The 19,077-nt window shown below is 40.9% G+C and overlaps 1 protein-coding gene across 1 annotated transcript; it reads right to left on the reverse strand.

Annotated features, from left to right (window-relative positions):
- Positions 1-956: 956 nt before the first annotated feature.
- Positions 957-17,778, reverse strand: DSEL (dermatan sulfate epimerase like). Its single transcript, XM_030868135.2, has 3 exons — positions 17,643-17,778; positions 12,291-16,820; positions 957-4,407 (listed from the first exon to the last, which is right to left on the reverse strand). The coding sequence occupies exon 2, from the start codon at positions 15,936-15,938 to the stop codon at positions 12,300-12,302; it is 3,639 nt and encodes a 1,212-aa protein (XP_030723995.1). The 5' UTR covers positions 15,939-16,820; positions 17,643-17,778; the 3' UTR covers positions 957-4,407; positions 12,291-12,299.
- Positions 17,779-19,077: the final 1,299 nt, after the last annotated feature.

Consider the following 19,077-nt stretch of genomic DNA (forward strand, 5'->3'; position numbering starts at 1 on the left):
ATTAAAGATATTAAATCTGTACTTGTGTATAGTAAAATCATGTTTTCTAATTGGTGCTCTTTTTTATTTTTTCCCGTTTTTTTCTTTTCTTTTTTTTTTTTTTTTTGCGGTACGCGGGCCTCTCACTGTTGTGGCCTCTCCCGTTGCGGAGCACAGGCTCCAGACGCGCAGGTTCAGCGGCCATGGCTCACGGGCCCAGCCGCTCCGTGGCACGTGGGATCCTCCCGGACCAGGGCACAAACCCGCGTGCCCTGCATCGGCAGGCGGACTCTCAACCACTGCGCCACCACAGAAGCCGAATTGGTGCTCTTTTTTAATGCTGTTATTAGTTTGTTATTTGATATACAGCAGAGCAAAGCTGTACTATTTAAATACCTCTTACTGTAATAAACAATAAATCCAGTTTGCTCCTGGTGGTTTTGGCTGGTGGAGATTGACAAAAAAGAATGGGGCATATAATTAAAGATAAAAAAGAGAAACAACAGAAGTTAGAGTAAATAAAGGAAATATGTAAGATCAGGAGCCAGTTATGCAATGCCAAATAAACATAAAATATTAGGTAAGAACAAAAAAGGCTAAAAATTAGTCTCTGAAAAGGCAATTTAATTTATGTAACTTATATAGAAGGTAATTTTTGGCCTATTATTGTCAATATCTACCAGCCAAAACCCACCAGGAACAGAAAGAAATAAGGCACACATACTCAGTATTAGGGATGGAAAAAACATGTGTAGGGGATGAATATTTAGAGGCAACAGAATGCATTTTGAGCAAATTTAGGTCAATAAATGTGAAAAAATAAAAAAAAAAAAAAACAGGACAAATTCTTTAAAAACATAACTTGCCAAAATAGGCTTCAAAATAAATACATGAGGTAAGTAATATAAGCCTATAACCACCAAGTAAAATCTTATATTTAGTTAAAATGTTCCCACAAAGAAAACAGAATGCTCAGATGATTTACAAATGAGTTTTAACAAACATTCTTGTATTAGATCATTTCAATCCTATGCAAACTCACCTATAAAATATAAAAATAGAACATCCTCAACTTTATGTGACAAGTATGTTGACTTCAAAATTAGACAAGTTTATTATGAGAAAAATCACAATTACAAATGTTGATATAAACATCTTAAATTAATTATTAGCAAACTCAATCCAGCAACAAATATAAATTTAATGAATCATTCCCAGGCTGGTTTTATCACAGCAAGCCAAGTTTGGTTTAATCTCAAAAGAAAAAAAAAAATTCACAAAATACACTACCTTAACAGATAAAGGCAAAGAAACATGATTATCACAATAAATGCAGCAAAAGCATTAAATAAATCTCATCATGCTTTGATGATAAAAAGTCACTTATCAACTGCGAGTACAAGGGAATACAACGTCCTGATAAAGTGAATCTATGCAATACACACGGCATCCATTCATTTGCTCAGTGGTGAAATGTAGAAGCACTCCATTCACATTAGGAACAGTACAGGAATATTCACATTACCAGACTCACTCAGTATTTAACAGGATGTCCTAACAAATCCAGTAAGAACATTAAAAAGTTATAAGATTAAAAGGAAGGAAATATATTCTCATTACTTGAAGATTACAAAAGCATCTGTATAAGTATTTTGAAAAAATTTACAGGTAAATTATTAAATTAGTAAGAGGATTTATAAGTTCCCTGATACAATATAAATACACAAAAATCAATCGTATTTTCTATATACTATAATCAGTTAGAACATATAGTTAAAAATAAATATCATCCACTGTAATAACAATATATAAAGTGCTCATACCTAAATCTATCAAAGGATTAAGAAATATTGTATAAAAGGAGCGATATACCATGCTTATGAACAGGGATTAATGTAAAGAGGTCGATTCTCCCAAAATTGATGTAATGCATTTACCATTAACATGTATTGTTGCTTGCTTTGGGGGACTACGCAAACTAATTCTAAAATGCACATAGAAGAACAAAGCCTAAAGAAATGAAGAAAAAGAAAGGAAGAAGCCTTGCCAGATTTCAAGGCTAACAAAATGACTATAGTAATTAAGATAGTACGGTATTGTCACTGGGTAATCGAATTTGCCAGAAGAATACAGTAGAGAACTGAGAAATCAGCTCACACAAAATATAAGGACCTGATATGTAGGGAAGACGGCATTGAAGATTAGTGGAAAAGAAAAGGTACTGGATCTCTTCAGTCTAGGACAGCAGGTTATTTATACAGAAAAAAAAATCTCAGAATAGACATAACAATTAATATAAAGCAGATTAAATATTTAAATATAAAAGACAAAATCTGTGGCAGGGACACTCTAAAATAAGCCCGTTCTTCCATCTCCTGGGATTCATGCCCTCGTGAAGTCCCTTTCCTTTGGGTGTGGGCGTAGGGGGACCTCTGACTTGCTTCTCACCAAAGTTGACTGGGTGTCACTTCCATGATTATGGTAATGTGTTAGCAGTTTCTCTATTGATTCTCTCATCCTGGCTTTTATGAAGTTACCTGCCAATGGAGAAGCTCACATGGCAAGTGACTCAGGGTCTCCAGTCAACAGCCAGAAAAGAACTGAGGCTTTTAGTCCAGCAACCCACAAAGAACTACATCTTGCCAACAACCACGTGAGCTTGGAAGTGGATGCTTCTCAGAGGAGATCCCAGGCCCAGCTACTTCATTGCAGCCACATATAAGAGCAGAGGACGCAGTTCAGCCACGCCTGGATTCCTGACCCACAGAAATTGTGAGATGATGAACATGTGCTGTTCTAAGCCATTACATTTGTGGTAATATTGTTTTGCGGCAATAGATGATGATGAGAATATTAAAATGCTTGGAAGAAGATAGAGGAGAACATCTTCAGTGCCAAGACCTTAAGAAAGATTATTTAATAAGATGCAAAAAAGTACAAGTAATAAAGAAGAACACATATTTGTTTACATTCAAATTAAGAACACCTGCGTGTCAAAATATATCACAAAAGTCCTAGTAGAAAGATCATGAAAATATAAACCAAGAAGTTATTCACGAGTATAACCAAAAAAGGATTAGTATTATTAATATACTATAAATGTCAATGAATCAATGAGAAAAAAAGAATGCAATGGAAAAATGTATAAAAGACATGAACATGGATTCCATTTCACAAAAGAAGAAACACAAATGGAAAAAGTAAGGACTACTGTGTGTGTGTGCACGTGTGCGCATGAGTGCACATGCTGCATGCGTGTGCCATGTTATTAACAGAACTTCAAAAAAAAAAAGAAATGCAACATTCTTTTACCCCACTAGACAGAAAAACATCTAAAAGTTTGAAAACGCCAAGTACAGGAGAAGTTTTGGAGCAACACAAACATTTCTACAATGGCTAGAGTGTCGATTTGTACAAACAATCTGTAAAAATAATAATTTGGTACCAAGAATAGTCGAGGATGTGCTTTGAGCCCTCAATATATATACTAGGCTGTAGTGCGGCTGGGTGGGAAGGTTCTGGGTACAAACAAAACACAATGACAAAATTCTTGTATGTGTGCATTATACAGCATCTATAAACAGTTTTATATATAATGTTTGAAATTGCAAAAATTAAAAATATTCCCAAAATCCAACAAGATGAAAGATACATAAAGTATGGTATTTCAGATAATAGCATATATTGGAACCTACCACGATGAAAATAAGTGATCTCCACCTACAAACATCAACATGCATTAGATAAAATTTTGAGCAAAGAAAAGCAAGTTTGCACAAGAATATATGCAATATGTTACTGTTTACGTAAAGTAGACAAACATGCAAAAATATACAATATGTTGATAAGGATAGAGACATATGTGGTGGAGCTATAAAGAAGAGCAAGGGGATGGTAAACACAAAATCCAGGATAGACGTTTCCTCTGGGATCGCTGGTGAGAGCAGGAGAGTACGGTAATGGAAGGTCAGATATATATGCTTTGTACCATATTATAGAGTGTGTGAGTATAGGAATTCTGACTCTAAGCCCCAGCTCTGGCCACAGTTACTTATCAATATCATAGAAGAGGGCTTCTGATAGGGTCAGCACATCTTTTCAGTGTCAACATATTGGCATAACCTATCTTGCTTATCCATAATACCTACAGTTTGATAAGTAGGGGGCAGTAGAGCTGGCATATGCAAGAATCAGCAAAATAGTGTCTTCTAATTTGCATACAGTGAACCTCAGCAGGGATGTGGACAGCAATATCCAAGGAAAACCAATGAAAGAAAGAAAAGGAATTTCTCTCTTCAGTGGTATGAACCCTACTATCATAGATCTGTGGCACCTGGTCCCAATGCAGAGGTGCATGCTCTCTTGCACTCCTTGCTGGAAGGCTGAGTTTCTGGCTGGAGGCTCTGGAGTTTGCTGCTCAGTTGTTATCTACAGGCATGGAAAAGAGAAAGCATCCAGACTTACAAAGCACCAAGTAGAATATAAAGGACCGTAGAATTTTACCCCAACCCGAAGAATATGTGTGAATGACACATGAATTAAAAGAAAATAATATTCTATAAAGATGAGATAATTTTATATTGATAAAATCATTTGTTATGTATGGTGTTAAGGTATATAATCATGATATGTGTAATTTGGATATGCTACATCAGATTGGTCTTCACTTATTCCATCACAGCCAGTGGAGTAAATGTCATGTTCACACATAGTCTTAGACACCCCCAGCTTTTATGCATATTTCATAATAAATAAGTGGAAAAATTAAAATAAAAATACAGTGATTACAATCTATAAGATCATAATTATCTACTGAATGAAGTTATGAACATAAATTATGATTAATGTTATACAAATGGCACTTGTAACATGAAATAAAATTTCAAGTAGTAGCATCATACTTAAATTAAAAAAAGTCTCTATCTCGGGCTTCCCTGGTGGCGCAGTGGTTGAGAGTCCGCCTGCCGATGCAGGGGACACGGTTCGTGCCCCGGTCCGGGAAGATCCCACACGCCGCGGAGCGGCTGGGCCTGTGAGCCATGGCCACTGAGCCTGCGCGTCCGGAGCCTGTGCTCCGCAACGGGAGAGGCCACAATAGTGAGAGGCCCGCGTACCGCAAAAAAAAAAAAAAAAAAGTCTCAATAAAACTCAGAAGGAAATACGATATTCTCTGGAAGAACTCAAACCATACTCTAGAAATAATGAAGACATTGAAGTACATGAAAATTTGAATAAATTTTTCTCTTAAAACGTGAACATGAAAAAAGCACTATTTCCAAATTAATATATGAATTGTATAAGTGTGATTTTACATGTTTGTGCAACTCAGCTGATATATGGAATACTAAAATAGGTGTCTATTTGGTCTACATACTATGTATGCTCAAATTCTCTGGAAGCATTTTAATATTTTCTTACTGGGAAAATGGTGCATCACATTACATATGGGTTTGATATATAATGAATTGGAGATGATCACAAAGAGGAAACACGTATCTTCTATTAATTTTCACGTGTGATTTTATTTAATCCTTATATCAACTCTGGGGGAGTTTTATAGATGGGGAAATGGAGATTATAAATTAAGAAAATTGCCCAACACATCACAGCTGGTCATTATTTACTGACCTAGGGATTTGTATTCAGTTTTATCTAATTTCAAAGTTCATATAATATATAAAAGTGTTGTGAATATAACATTTTTAATAGAAATCTCCCTCTTCAAATTAATCAAGGAAATGGGAGAAAGATGCAAACAAACCTTGTGAAAAACCCACCAGTGCAATCTGTTGTTTATACACAGAAAACCTTTCACCTCTTATAATGGAATCCTGCCAAGTTCTTATGTGTGGATACAAGCAAATACCTTTTTACTCATGCGTTCAATAATGGGATTTTTGAGAGTTTTATAATTAATGTGGGGTGAAAGATAAAGTATAACTGAATATATGTACATTTCATTTTGGTAAATCTCGAGAGAAATAACACGAGTTCCTTGGCGCACGAAAGCCCACCGCAAGCGTGCTGTGCTCTAGTTAGCACTGAATTAGCCAGGGCACCCACGTTAATGTCTGGAGTAAAAATGAAGAGCAAAAATCACCTATTTTGTTTGTGTAGGGTTAACTTTTATTAACTGCATTATTTATATGCAGTTGTCTTTTCATGGGTATTTTATGGAAGCAGTTTCATCACTTCTTGGTTGTATTGTGTTCTTATTTTAAAATCCCAAGAACTTTAAACAAATCTACAACAAAATTAATCTTTTGAAACAAGCAAAGGAATAACTGAATACATAATTAAAATAATAAATAAATACTAATAAAATTGGGCAGTAATATTTCATTGTAGTATAACAGAGGTTGGGAGCATCATTTGCATTATGCAATGAATAAGGTAAGAAGTGCCTTCAGCGTTGTTCACAGAAGGATGTCATATTTTAATGCAGAGATTAGAGATTTTATGTTGTTCATTTACTAAATGAGAAAAGTGACAGTGATGGGAGCTGAATTAACTTCCAAAAGAAGAAATGGAGAGCATCATGGGTGTCACATGTGCGTGAACGTTTGCTTCCTTAAATCATTAGGAGCAAGGTATATACCCATGTTTGGAAGTAGAGAGGAAGACAATATATGGGAAAACACCACATTTTCTAGGACGTTGGAAAACCTGAGACACTTATAGGTGGAATTCATCAGTGTTAAGACACTTGAAAGAAACATTTCATCTCAAGAGTCACAGCAATACAGAAGTAGTTTAAAGAAAACAGAAAGAGCAATTGCAATGTACTGTAGAAAAGATTTGCTCAGATTACAATTTATCCTTTTTTTCTCAAGTTTTAGCTATAATAAGGTTTCAAAGAGATTCTTAAATAATTCATACCATAATGAACACAATTGTTATAGGAATGATTCTCCTTGTGCACCTTACTTTGTGTTCAGATTTAGGTTCAGAGTTCCTTCCTTCCATTCTTTGCTCCTTTGTTCCTTCTTTCCTTCCCTCCCTCCTTCCCTTCCTTCCTTTTTGGTATTATTTACATGGTGGGGAACAGAACAGGTGGGATTTTTTTCCCAAAACGAATTCTTTTAAAATATATTTGATTGACCGTCAGCTCCATAGGTTTTGTTCACTGCTGCATTCTCAGGATCGGTTAGCTGTGCCTGGTAATGTGAATCTGGAGGTGCTGAGAGGGGAGGGAAAGGAAAAGAGATGCTACTGGCCAAATGGAGCCTGGATGAAATACACTGAGCTATCCTCCTTCGTACTGTTATTACTAGCAGTGATCTGCATGCAGCCCAGTCAGACCGCACTCACACATCCTTTTCTCTTCAGGGCATCCCTTGATATTCAATTATGGACCACATTTCTTTGTGATAAATGTGCTGGGGTAGTTAAGTGAGGGGGTGGGGGAATTGGGAAAGAGCAAGTGTCAGTGGTTTTGTTTTGTTTGCGCTTCTCTTTTGCAAGGGCTACTCGTTGATGGGACATCCTGTGACAACTATAGAGTCAAACCTAATGAGGAAAAGCACAGGTGGTGATCTCTGTCCAAATTTACTGAAACTCCATAACTACTCCCTTTCCTCGTAACCACTTTTTCAGAGATAAATCCTGTCTACTGCAGAGTAAATAACACTTTGCGGTGCCTTTCCTCGGATGGTAATGACTACCTGGCATGCCCTTCCTCTCCTTCTCTTCTTGATGAATTCTGGAGAAACCATCAGTTCTTTGGGGCAGGGTCAGAGTCAACCAGTTTTTGTGTTCTCCCCTCATGCTAATCAATATCTTGACAGTAGATACCCCAAAATTACTGTGAATAAGTGAATTGATAACGGAATTGTAAACCTGCTCCAAATTCCTTCACAAAAACATATTCCCTAGAGAGAGAATATGGGCTTCAGATTAATCTGTAAAATGAATACCAGTGAGTTGTTGTGAAGATTGTAATGATATACATGAAAACCTTACAGTTCTGTGCAGCACATACTAAGAGACTAATTCATGATAGATCCTTATCTTTCTTAAAAAAAAAAAAAGTCTTCACTCTGCCAACCCTGTGCACCACCTACTAGAATATCTCAAGGGGCCTGCAGGTACCTTCCTTTTAGAGATCTCCTGCTTGAATAGATACCCCACCAGTGGCAGGAGGGGCAAATGTGGAGCACAGGTGCATAGTACGGGATGTTCTTGCCACTTAGTAAGTTGGGATGATGTACATAGAAAAGTGAAATGGACTGAGGGCAAGTCAAAGACAGGACTTGGAATTAAGATAAGGGAGTAGAGGCATGGCTCACCCATCACTAAGGGTGCTAGTGGCCAAAATTGTGGGACTGCATTTTCCAACTCAGCTCCATACAAAATCCTAGCACAATTACCCAAAGTCCTAAAGAAAAGGGCTGTTACAAATTATCCCAACCATAGCCAAGTTGCTTTTAGCTTTTTATTTGTTTATTAATAGAGGAGTTGTGTTATACATATAGCTTGAATAAACTTCATAAATGATCTTCAGTACAGGTTTTCTTTGCAGCATAACTGGACAGGTGTGAAAGAAAAACGAAAATCAAAAACAAAAGCAAAACCCCCACGGTGTGGAAGGCTTAGCTGAAGCTATCTTTGGAAATAGAATTAAACATGTTACTTGGACTAAACACAAGCTCATGTAAATTATAGCTAAAGCAGCTACAAGTTAACTAGAGAATGTGAGAATCTACTGTTTGATGTTCCTACCATCCTTTGTGCAAAAAAAAAAAATTCAGTTTAGTTCTTAAAATACTATTTGGATTTTTCTGCCAACGTGAAGGGAAATAGAGATATTAGTCAAGTACTGAAAACACTGCCTTAGCAGCTATTTTGACATACTTTGGTTTGCATTTAAATAAGCAGTAGGTAGCCCGCATATTAAATTCCTTGATCTGTCTTAGATTAGGCTCCCTTACCTCTGTAAGTGGTGTTATAACATACTGCCTTCTATTCACATTTTTTGCTAAATTAGTGATTTTTTGTAGTTATGATCAGAGTTAAGTCAATCAAACAGATTCTAAAACCACTGTTAATGTTTACTTATAGATAACTGAATGTGATAGACTTTATATCAAGAACGTCTAGGATCTATGATGCACCAAACTGCTGATAAATGACACCAATCAAAAGTCAGTGGCAGACAGAAGGGGTGGCGTTTCCACAAAAGGGAAAAAAAAATTAAACATAACTAGTGTGTGTGTGGAGAGAGGTTTTTCTTCAAATATGAAGATATTTGTGCCAGATCCCATGCCATGGCTGGGTACTGGACATAAATAATTATCCCGTTCTTGCCAGGCCACTTATAGTGCTAAGTCTTCTGTTTGTCCAAAACGCCAGCCAATCAAATGTCTAATATTGCGGGTTTAGCCTGAGTGTGTATGAGTTGTTGTGCCACCTGCCTAAAACTCATGCCTTTCTGGGTTTCTAAAGATTAAATTTAAGTATAATCATAGATTTATCTTCTTTCTCCTGAACAGATTCTCCCATTTCCTTCCTTTCTGGAATTGACATTACAGTAAATTCATCTCTGGATATGGCCTATTTCATCCTAAGTGAGTAATTTGCATTATTTCAAACTTTTGAAAACTAGGTCAACATTACCACTATATTTATGTTACTTTTGTCAGCAAAACGGACACATTCTTTCAAAATTTCAACATTTCAATGATATTATTTTAATAGAAGCTTTAATTCCAGTTGGGCCTAAGTTTGGGGAAGTTAATGAGGAAAGGAATTGATTTTATGGAAAAGACATTTTTTAAAGTGTTTCCTTTGGAAGTGTCACACAGTGATAATCGTTGTTTTAATTATTTTCAAGACGATCAGAATAAAAATAAGTGTAGAGTCTATTCACATTTCTTCCCAGGATAACACCCTAGGAATGTAGGACTTAGACGTTCTGAGATTATAATTGAGATTATAAGGCAGGGGCTCCCAAGCATGAACAAATGGACGCATATGCAACGGCTGGGCTGTCCCTCACCCGTGTAAAACATTGCTCAGAAATAGAACCTGTGAATAGAAGTCTTCTCCTCCAGCTAAGTTTCCCTTGGGGTGGGAGTGGATGAGTGGACAAGGAAATTCACCTTGACCTTGCTATGTTGTAAAAGTTAAGATACACTGTGAAGATCATCTTAAGTGTGTTCCTTTCTTTAGCTATACATAAGATATTCCCATATTGTTCCCGTATCCATTCACAGAACTGCTCTTTCTTTTCCATTTTCTCCCCCACCCCCAGCTGCTCCATATACTCACCCTGGCTCTCTTCTGCCTGTGGGCATGTTTCTGTACAAAGTTAAAGGAAAGGCAGTGGTACAGTTTCTGTCTTCTCTGCTGTTACTTGCACACGTTTGTAATTCTTACCTTGATCAGGCCTAATATTACTTGCAACCCAGAGCCTTTTTATTTGATCTAAGATCACACATCCTGGGAATTGAAAGCAAACACCGAGACTCTGACCAATAATGGAAACAGTGTTATCATCCATGTAGAAATGTTACATGCTTGTTGATAACCCTGAGATAGGACGAATAATCTTCCTTGAGAATAATAGTGTGGATTCAGGTCTTCAGTTGCCCTCTCAACCTGTATTAATAGGATTTTCATTCATTTTGACACTGTAAAGAGAAAGCAGGGAAAGCTACGAGAGGAAGCAGATGGGGTTGGGGGGGGGGAGTGGTCAGTCTGCTTTCACGCTGTAATGGAAGAAAAATGACAGCCCAGTTAGCTTTAGCTGGAATGTAACATATCCACAGCTTTATCACCCTGGAGGCACATTTTGTCATAATAACAAACTACTGAGAAAGAACCACTTTTACCTAGGTCAGAATGACAGACTCCCAAGTGTTAGAGCATGGGCGACGGGGAGGGTGTGTGGAAACTACAGTCTGAAGCATTAGGAAGAAGGCTGCAGTCTGTACAGAGATTTTCATCAAGTCTCCACACTGCCTAATAGTTTTCATCCAATACCTTGTAATTACTCCTCTGGCTTCTAATGGCATAGCATTTTGATTTCAGAGCCTACCAAAATAAGATGAACCATACTTTATGACGACTATATTTATAATAAGATGCAGATGGTAAAGGAAACAGATGCCTCTGACATCATCTCCCATTCGCCTTCAACTTTTGCCGACACTGGCAGTCTGTGGACTCATTCAAAGGGATGCAAGATAAGTCAGGCAGTTTTCCAATTCTGTTTCCAGTCTAAAAAAACACTGGCAGCAGTGGCACTGCTTTCTTTGAGTCATACAGTGATAATTCCACAAGGAGAAATCTGATTCTAAGGCTATGTCAGGCTTTGATGCAAAACAAATCATCAGGACAGAAAAAAAAAAAAATTCCCACAAATATCAGGAGTTTAGCCATTAGTAACTACTGACTGTTTTGCGTGACAGCAACAGAAAGAAAAGGGTGGGAGTGGTGACGGTGAACAGCTACAGCTTCAAGGGAGCAAGAAAGAGAGCGTTTTAAAAAGACAAGCAGGTCTAAAATACCGTACCGGTCCTTGGCAGCCACTGTTCCAAGACTGATTCTTTATTACTTCTAAATAAAAAACTTTGAGGATTTTCAGGTCATTGTTTCTGACCTCAAAAAAAAAAAAAAAAAAAATCCATTCTGTATTTCCATCTATATTTTCCAGAAGGGATCCTATAATTCTGATAGGAGTTTTCTCCATTTCCCCAGTGATATCAGTGAACATTATACACAGTAAAAGGATGTGTGTGTGTGTGTGTGTGTGTGTGTGTGTGTGTGTGTGTGTGCATGCAAGATAAATGCATTAGGACACCTTCTGAAAAAGATAAGGAACTTTTGCAGTCCATCTTGAAAGCAACAGACGCTTGGGTATAGCAGCAACTGCAAGGCCTTTAGCAGTGTGTGAGGTTCGAGATAGATCAGCACAGTTACAGATGAAGGAGAGAGTTAAGACAAAAACCTTTAAAATCTTCCTATCTCCCCTGACCACTGTAATATAACTTCATCTACACCTCTGCAGCAGAAAACATTTTAGCAGAAAAAATTCAGAAACAAAGGCAAGGAAAAGTGGTGACATGAAAACGAATCCTGCTATAGGCGAAACAGGGCGCTTATTTTAAACAATCTCTCTGTGCAAGGAGCAAGCTGATCACTCACTACACACACACACACACACACACACACACACACACACACACACACACACACACACACACACACACACACACACACACACACACACACACTACAAGAATATACAAACTCTTCTAATTCATATCCACAAACTGAGTTGGAAATTATTAGTGCAAATTTCTGCTGACCTGCAGCATTTAGTCCATAAACTTTGGATATCCTAGACGATCCATCAGTGTCCAGCAGATGTTTTCAATCAGTTTAATTTCATCTCTAGGCAAGTTCTGTTTCCAAACATTCGTATTAGTTGGTGATATTTCCCCTTCATAGGGAAGATAGAAAAGGTTCGTGGAGGTGGCAAACAATATTTGGTTTAAACTAGCAGGAGACAAAGGAATTCCAAGAAAGGCAAAAATCCTCTCAGTGGTTTTCTGAGGAAAATGCACAATATCTTCAAACTTGATCATCTGGTAGCTGGTAGGCAGCAGGTCTGTGTTTATCCTCAAGGCTGCTGCAGTGTTTGCTAGCCACACGTGAGCCAGCAGAGACACTGCGTGTGGCTTGGATTTTGATAATTCTTTCCTCAATGATTCATACTCGGAAGCATAGCCCGAATTTAAGTTACATTTGCCTTTACCTCCCTCTATTTTAAACAATTTAGCTAAGTGCTCTGGTACATTCTTCAAAGAGTAAAGACTTGGTTTACTACTGTACAGCATCGAATAAATCCACGCCCGAGGGTCCCTCACCACGTACAAGGCCCTCATCGAAGCTCCTAAAACTTCGTGGAAGAAATGCAGCTTTAAGGTCCAGCTCCCACTGTTCAGGCTGAGCACGGGCCGCGCGCTGGGGTAATGGACCAGGTGTCTTCTCAGAGCCCGAATGTATTCAGCGTCTCTATCAAAGGCGCCTTTCATTCTGCTTCTTTGTTCTGGCAAAGACTCTCTCCTTTTCAACTTCCTTTTTTTGTCCTTATTCGTGGTAAAATATTGGGCCAGTTTACCCCTGCCGGGTTCGTGCAGATGGATGTTTTGCAAATGGAGTTTTGTGTCTTGGACCAAGGACTGCAACCAGCCTCGGAGTAAACGGAAATGCACACCATGGACATCCGACGCCTTCCATTCACAGGCATCCACAAAGGAGTCGATCTCAAAGTCAGTTTCAGGGATGTCAATGTAGGCTGTGGGAACCCTGATGTAGAGAAAGTCACTGCTGTTGAAGAAGAGTTGTTTGAGAATTTCAGCTCCTGAGCCAGGAAGTGAGGTAATGACGATGTCAGGAAGATCGATGCGGTGCCCTTGGGGAGACACAGGCTTTGGGCTCGCTTCGGCCTCTGGCCTCGCCCACTTTGCACAGATGGGCTGAGTGCAAGTGCTCCACACATCCACCAGCTCAACGAACCACAAGGCAATAACAAGGGTGAGGATCCACCGCATTAGCTTTCTAAAAGAAAGGTAAAACCGCCACTGAAAAGTTAAGATCACCAAGCTGACGCACAGAATCAACCCAACTGCTACATTAAATTTAAATCCAAAGGGAAAAATCACTCTGTCACGTCTTACGGGCTTCACTATGGCTTGAGTGCCCAAACCAAATCGGGTTATTTGGACCTGATCAGCCACACTGGCAAAGCCGCCAAATCCCAGGTAATCGAACCTTGTTTTCAAGTTGTGGTAGTCAGTTACAATGGAAACAACATGTTCAGTATTATTGACATTGAGAGAAATCTGAAGTCCAGAATTGGAATTATCAATAAATCTGCAGCTGGAAACATTGACATATGGCCCATAAAAGACATATACGATTCTTGTGATTGTGGATTCCATCTGAAATGTAACATTAACAAATTGAGTCCACCGTTTCTTAAATTCAGCGGCTTGCTCTGCTTCCTGTATACTAGCAATGGGGCTACTGCCGCGATGATCAAACCAAAACATTTTGTAATGTGCATCCCACACATCCATCATGGCGCCGTTATACCTGTTCATGAACCTATACGGGATGTACTTAAAATCAATATCCAGATTATGGAAGAAGGCACTGACAGATTTTATTGGGGAATCTTCTTGCCTCTCGACATGATCAACAACTAGCAGAGTCTGAGAGTTTAAGAGAAGCAAAGCCCGATACACACTCTTCAGCTTCATTGCTGAGGAATAAGCTGACACTGCTTCCCCACTCACAAATACCATGTCCCCATGTTGAGAGGCGGTAATGATTTCCCCCGCTGCATCACCAACCTCCTCGCCGGTCCACTTAAGCCACTGTGCACATTCTCCCAGCTGACCTTCCCAGGGCTTATTACATTGGCTTGTGGGTGATGGCGCAAACACCAGTACGTTGTTAAGGTGGCTCAACTTGGGTCCATAGAGAGCTTCAGAAACAAATACCTGCCCATTGGGGGCAAAAGTGAATGAGTTCTGATCTGGATGTTCATGTCCTGGGTTAAAGCTTCTCCACCCATCAATCCAGGAGTATGGCTGGAAGTGAACTATGTCATAGACAGCTCGCCCTCCTAGCTTCCCAGATTTAAAAGACACAAAGGTATTGGTCTGTGTGTTTGGCAACCCAGCCCCATAAGTGACAACACCCCAGTTAGGGAACGTGTGCATTTTTGCAGTACCATATTCCGCAGGAGGCCGTGGGGTGAGCTGGGGATCATACCAGATGTATTCAGTGTGAAGAGTACTCCATCTCTGGGCAGTGGAGGGGACCATCGGTCCATCTTTAGGCCGGTGCCTTCTGATTTGCTGAGCTAACCAATTGCCAGCTCCGTTCTTTAAGACGAACTTATCCAAAAAAACTAACTGGCTCTCGGGACCATAAAACCAATTATAATTGGAATCTGCTATACCCACAGTTCTTTGGAAGCCTGGCAAGAGGGTGGCGTAATAGAACCAAAAGTGCATTTTTAACCAGTTATTATCCAAGTTGTTGATATTAAAATGGCGCTGGGCCAGAAAAACGTACTGTGTGACTGACTTAGCCGTGTAGCTTCCATAGGCAACACCTTCATCCAAAGTACCATCGACAATATGATTCAACAGAAACATCATCTTTTCCATCACATCTACTACAACCTGTTTCCATAGATTTACTTTAGATCCTTTATCCACCCCAGTTACCAAGGCCCCAGTGAGTAACGCTATCATATTAGTAGCTTGGTGGTTATGAAGAAGTTGTTTGCCCCATGAGCGGACCTTGGAATACTCATACATTTCCTCAGTAATAACCCATATTTTTTCTAGGTATTTTTGCCTTCGATGATCATCTAATAAGTTATATAAAAAGTCAAAGGCAGTGGCAAAACCTGTTAAGGAATGGCCAACTGGAACCTCATCCCCTGGTGCATTCTCCACCAGCCAGTCTTTGTAGCCCACCATCCTGTCCATATATTCCAAAACAAATTCAAAGGCAACTTTGTCTTCTGGGCATAACAAACAGTACAGTGCTAAAGGGGGCAGATTGTTACCATAAATTTCATTCCACTTGGCAGCAAAATCAGCATGCTTGGGTGGAGGTAGGTAGTATGTTGGGTTGGACAGCATAACCATCACTGCACTTCTGATAGCTCTAAAAAGATGCAAATGGCTTGTGCGAGACTTTTGCCTCATTGCTTGGATCTCTCCAGCATCAAAATATAAATGTGGATGAAGCATAGTTTTCTTCAGCTTTTGGTTGGGTCTGAAATCTTGCACTTTCTGTGTCTTAAGCTGATCTATGTCATCTGGGAAAACTGCCCAGTCAGAGTAATTGCTCACAGATTCTTCAAAAGTAGAGAAAGCAAACATCACTAACAGTAAAAATAAGAAATGTCCTGTAAACATTAACGCCATGATCCATCGGGGAGCTCCTTTCCTTAGGCATACATGTCAAACACAGTGCTCAATGTGTTTCCCATCTGCTGAGTATAAAACATACATTTAAGGCCTTGATAAAACACAGACTGTAAATCGGATATGCTGTGAAATCCAGCTGACATTCGGCTCATTCAAAGCAAGTACAGTTGCCAAAAAGAGAAAACTTACACTGTGGATCTGTTTGCCTGATGCAGTGTTGCTTCCAATAAAACTTCAAGGAATGTTAAAACCTCTAATTTTCCAATATCACACAGTGAACAGGGGTGGAGATAGTCAAAAATACCATGAATTCACAATTTACTTCCTTGACATAAATCTACATAACACAAAGAGTCAAAAAACACACATTGTAAAAAAAAGAAAAAGCACTCCAAAATCCACGTTAAGAAGTCATTCCTGGAGCAGGAAACCATCATCATACGTGTCTGATGCCTTTGCCTGTGTGTGCTCAGAGAAGCTGACAAAGTACTGCAATTCTTGGAGCTGACTGGGTTGTTACTCCTCTCAGCTTTTTACACTTTTTGCTTTGAGAATTTTTTCTTCCTCCATTTTTGGGGCAAAAACATCCTCAACAAGTATTCAAAGTCCTACTTGGTTTTAAAACACTCAAGATTCCTGTCCTCATTTCAGATCTGTCTTTTTTCAGGCTTACTTACTCATCAGCCTATTACGACCCAGAGAAAGCATTTTCCCATCTTCTTTTATCAGCTTCATCGGTACAGCTATGAAAATCTAATCTCTTCAGCCACCTAGGTACTTCTCTTCCAATCATGAAGTAACCACCAACTGGGAAAGAAAACTCCCCTTTCACCAACAGTGACGTGTCTTTTCTGTTCCTTTTTCATGACATACTCCTTTCTGGGGGAAAAACAAAACAGAAATTCTCTGAGGCTACAAGTATGCTGGGAGTGGACATAAACAGAAGATTTAAATGTTCTAACGTCTCCTGATAGAAATTTTAGCATCACAATGAGATCTGTTATTAACTACAATCTAGGTTAGACCAAATGGTTCTTTTTTCTTATACTTTTCAACGCATATATTAGGATAACAATGGTGGCAGAAGACAAGCGGCTACAAGATGTAACTTTCCTAAGAGTATTTATTTTAACTGTGGCTTGCTTTAGTCATTTAAAATGTTTTTATTCAAATGCAGTTAACAGAAGATGAGTCCTGCTGTCATTCTTGTTTTGATCACAGAAGACTCAGACAAAAAGCAAAAGTTTAAAGGACCATTATGATTCCGGTTGAGGGTTTAACGTTCAAGGGCTCAGAAGGTGTCTTTGCCAGGGGAACTAGTAAGAGCAGTCACTTTTCTCGAAGGAGAAATCATGACAGTGTGTGGGAGCGAGGAACAGCGAGCGGTCCTGCACCAGTCTCTCTCCCGTAGCCCGGTTTTCCATCCTTACAAGAAGCCACCAGAGGGAGCTCAGACCCACACTCAAGGAGCAGCTTCGCGGCTGCCCGTCTTCGGTTCTGAAGAACCTAACCAAGTTTCAGTCTTGGACAAGTCTGCTCTCTGCAGGAAACATGAACGCTAGGAGTTCCCTGATCCGCTCCGCCTGTTGCATTTTTTCATTCGCTTCCTACGAACATGCCAACTCCATCCTCTGCTCCTCACCCCCGACCTCTGGCTGTGGTTTGGGGATAAGAGACCCCTCAAGTGCCAAGTCCGCTTACCTTGGCAGGTCCGGACGGGGTCTCCCGGCAGCGGTGGGCCCGGAGGAGACGGAAGCGGAGAGTTGGAGAAAACTGCTCTGCGCTGGGAGCCGGGCCGCGCGGCCCCCCGCAGGGCTCCTGGCACCCCCGGCCCGGCGCACCCCCGCACTGCAACAGGCTGCGGCCCCGCGCTCGCGCCCCGGCCGGCGCCGCGCGGACACGCCCGCCCTCGGGGAACGCCGGACGCCCCCCGGGCAGCCCCGGACCACGGAAGGCAGATCCGCGCGCCCTGGGCGCGCTCGTGGACGCCGTGTCCAGAGGGGCGCTGGCGTGTCTAGAACGCGATGCCGCCGCGGCCGCCGCTCCTTGGTGCCAGCTCCGGCCGTGCGGCCCACGGAGGGCGAGAGAAGGCTAGGCGGGCCGGGGGCGGGGCGGGAACGACGGGGGCGGGATCAGGGGCGGGGCCTCGGGGCTTCGGGGCCTCGGGGCTTCGGGGCTGGGGGAGAGTGACAACAGGAGGCTCAGGCTGGGAGTCGAGGGCGGGGCTGGAAGGATGGGGGGCGGGGCCGGGGGAGGGGCCGATCGCCCCCGGGATCAGAACCCGAGGGGCTCGGGGCGCGTGTGTTTCCGGCTGCTGTGGCGGCCTCGCGCTCCCGCACGGATAGAGCCCGAGGAGGGGGAAATTTGGGAGTGCGAGCGTCTGAAGACGGCTCCCTGCCGGCCGAGTCCCGCTTCTCTTATCCCTTCGGTTGTGGGGAGAAGGCCAGTCTAACAGGGCTAGGAGTGGGAGGAAGATAGAGGCGGTTCTGGGCCTGATTACAAACGATGGGGGAGGCGGGGGCGGGCGGGGTGACGCTGTGGGCTGTCATGGATCACACTTGAGGAACAGCAAGGGCTGAGAAGGGGAAGAATGTGAGGCAGCCTGGCTGAGGTTGCTGTCAGTCAGAAATGCAAAATCAATATACCGGATTAATGTGAGACTGACTTCAGGAGCACAGACACTACAGATCAGGGGGAAACAAAAAAGACTAATCAGCTTTATTGATCGGAATAATTTCTCCGGCAGTATAAAGATGGAAAGGTATGGGACAAACAAGTGGAAGGAACCTCTCTTATTAAAGAAGTGAAACCTGGAATTCAGTGAAGACCCACAGGCAGCGAAGACTGTGTGGCTCAGTTATGCGGCACGTGTGTGCAGTTCCAGACATTGGAAATCATAGAGCAGCTGTGATTCCTGTGGTACTGGACATATGGAACTTCTCACAGACATCTGAGATTACACTTGGGCAGGAGTCAACCTAAGGTCTACCCTCTGCTATCACGAATAACTTAATAAGGACAGGAATACAGTGAAATATCAGTTGTTGCAAATAAACAAACCCCTCCCCAGTTGGGGATTGATGACGCCTTCACTTTCGTCCTACTCCATCCCATTTTGGGAAAATGGACAGATATG

This window comes from Globicephala melas, chromosome 13, assembly GCF_963455315.2.
Source record: "Globicephala melas chromosome 13, mGloMel1.2, whole genome shotgun sequence".
Lineage (NCBI taxonomy): Eukaryota > Metazoa > Chordata > Mammalia > Artiodactyla > Delphinidae > Globicephala > Globicephala melas.

Coding starts and splice junctions, on each gene's coding strand:
- DSEL (XM_030868135.2), bottom strand. CDS start 15,938: ATGGCGTTAATGTTTACAGGACATTTCTTATTTTTACTGTTAGTGATG.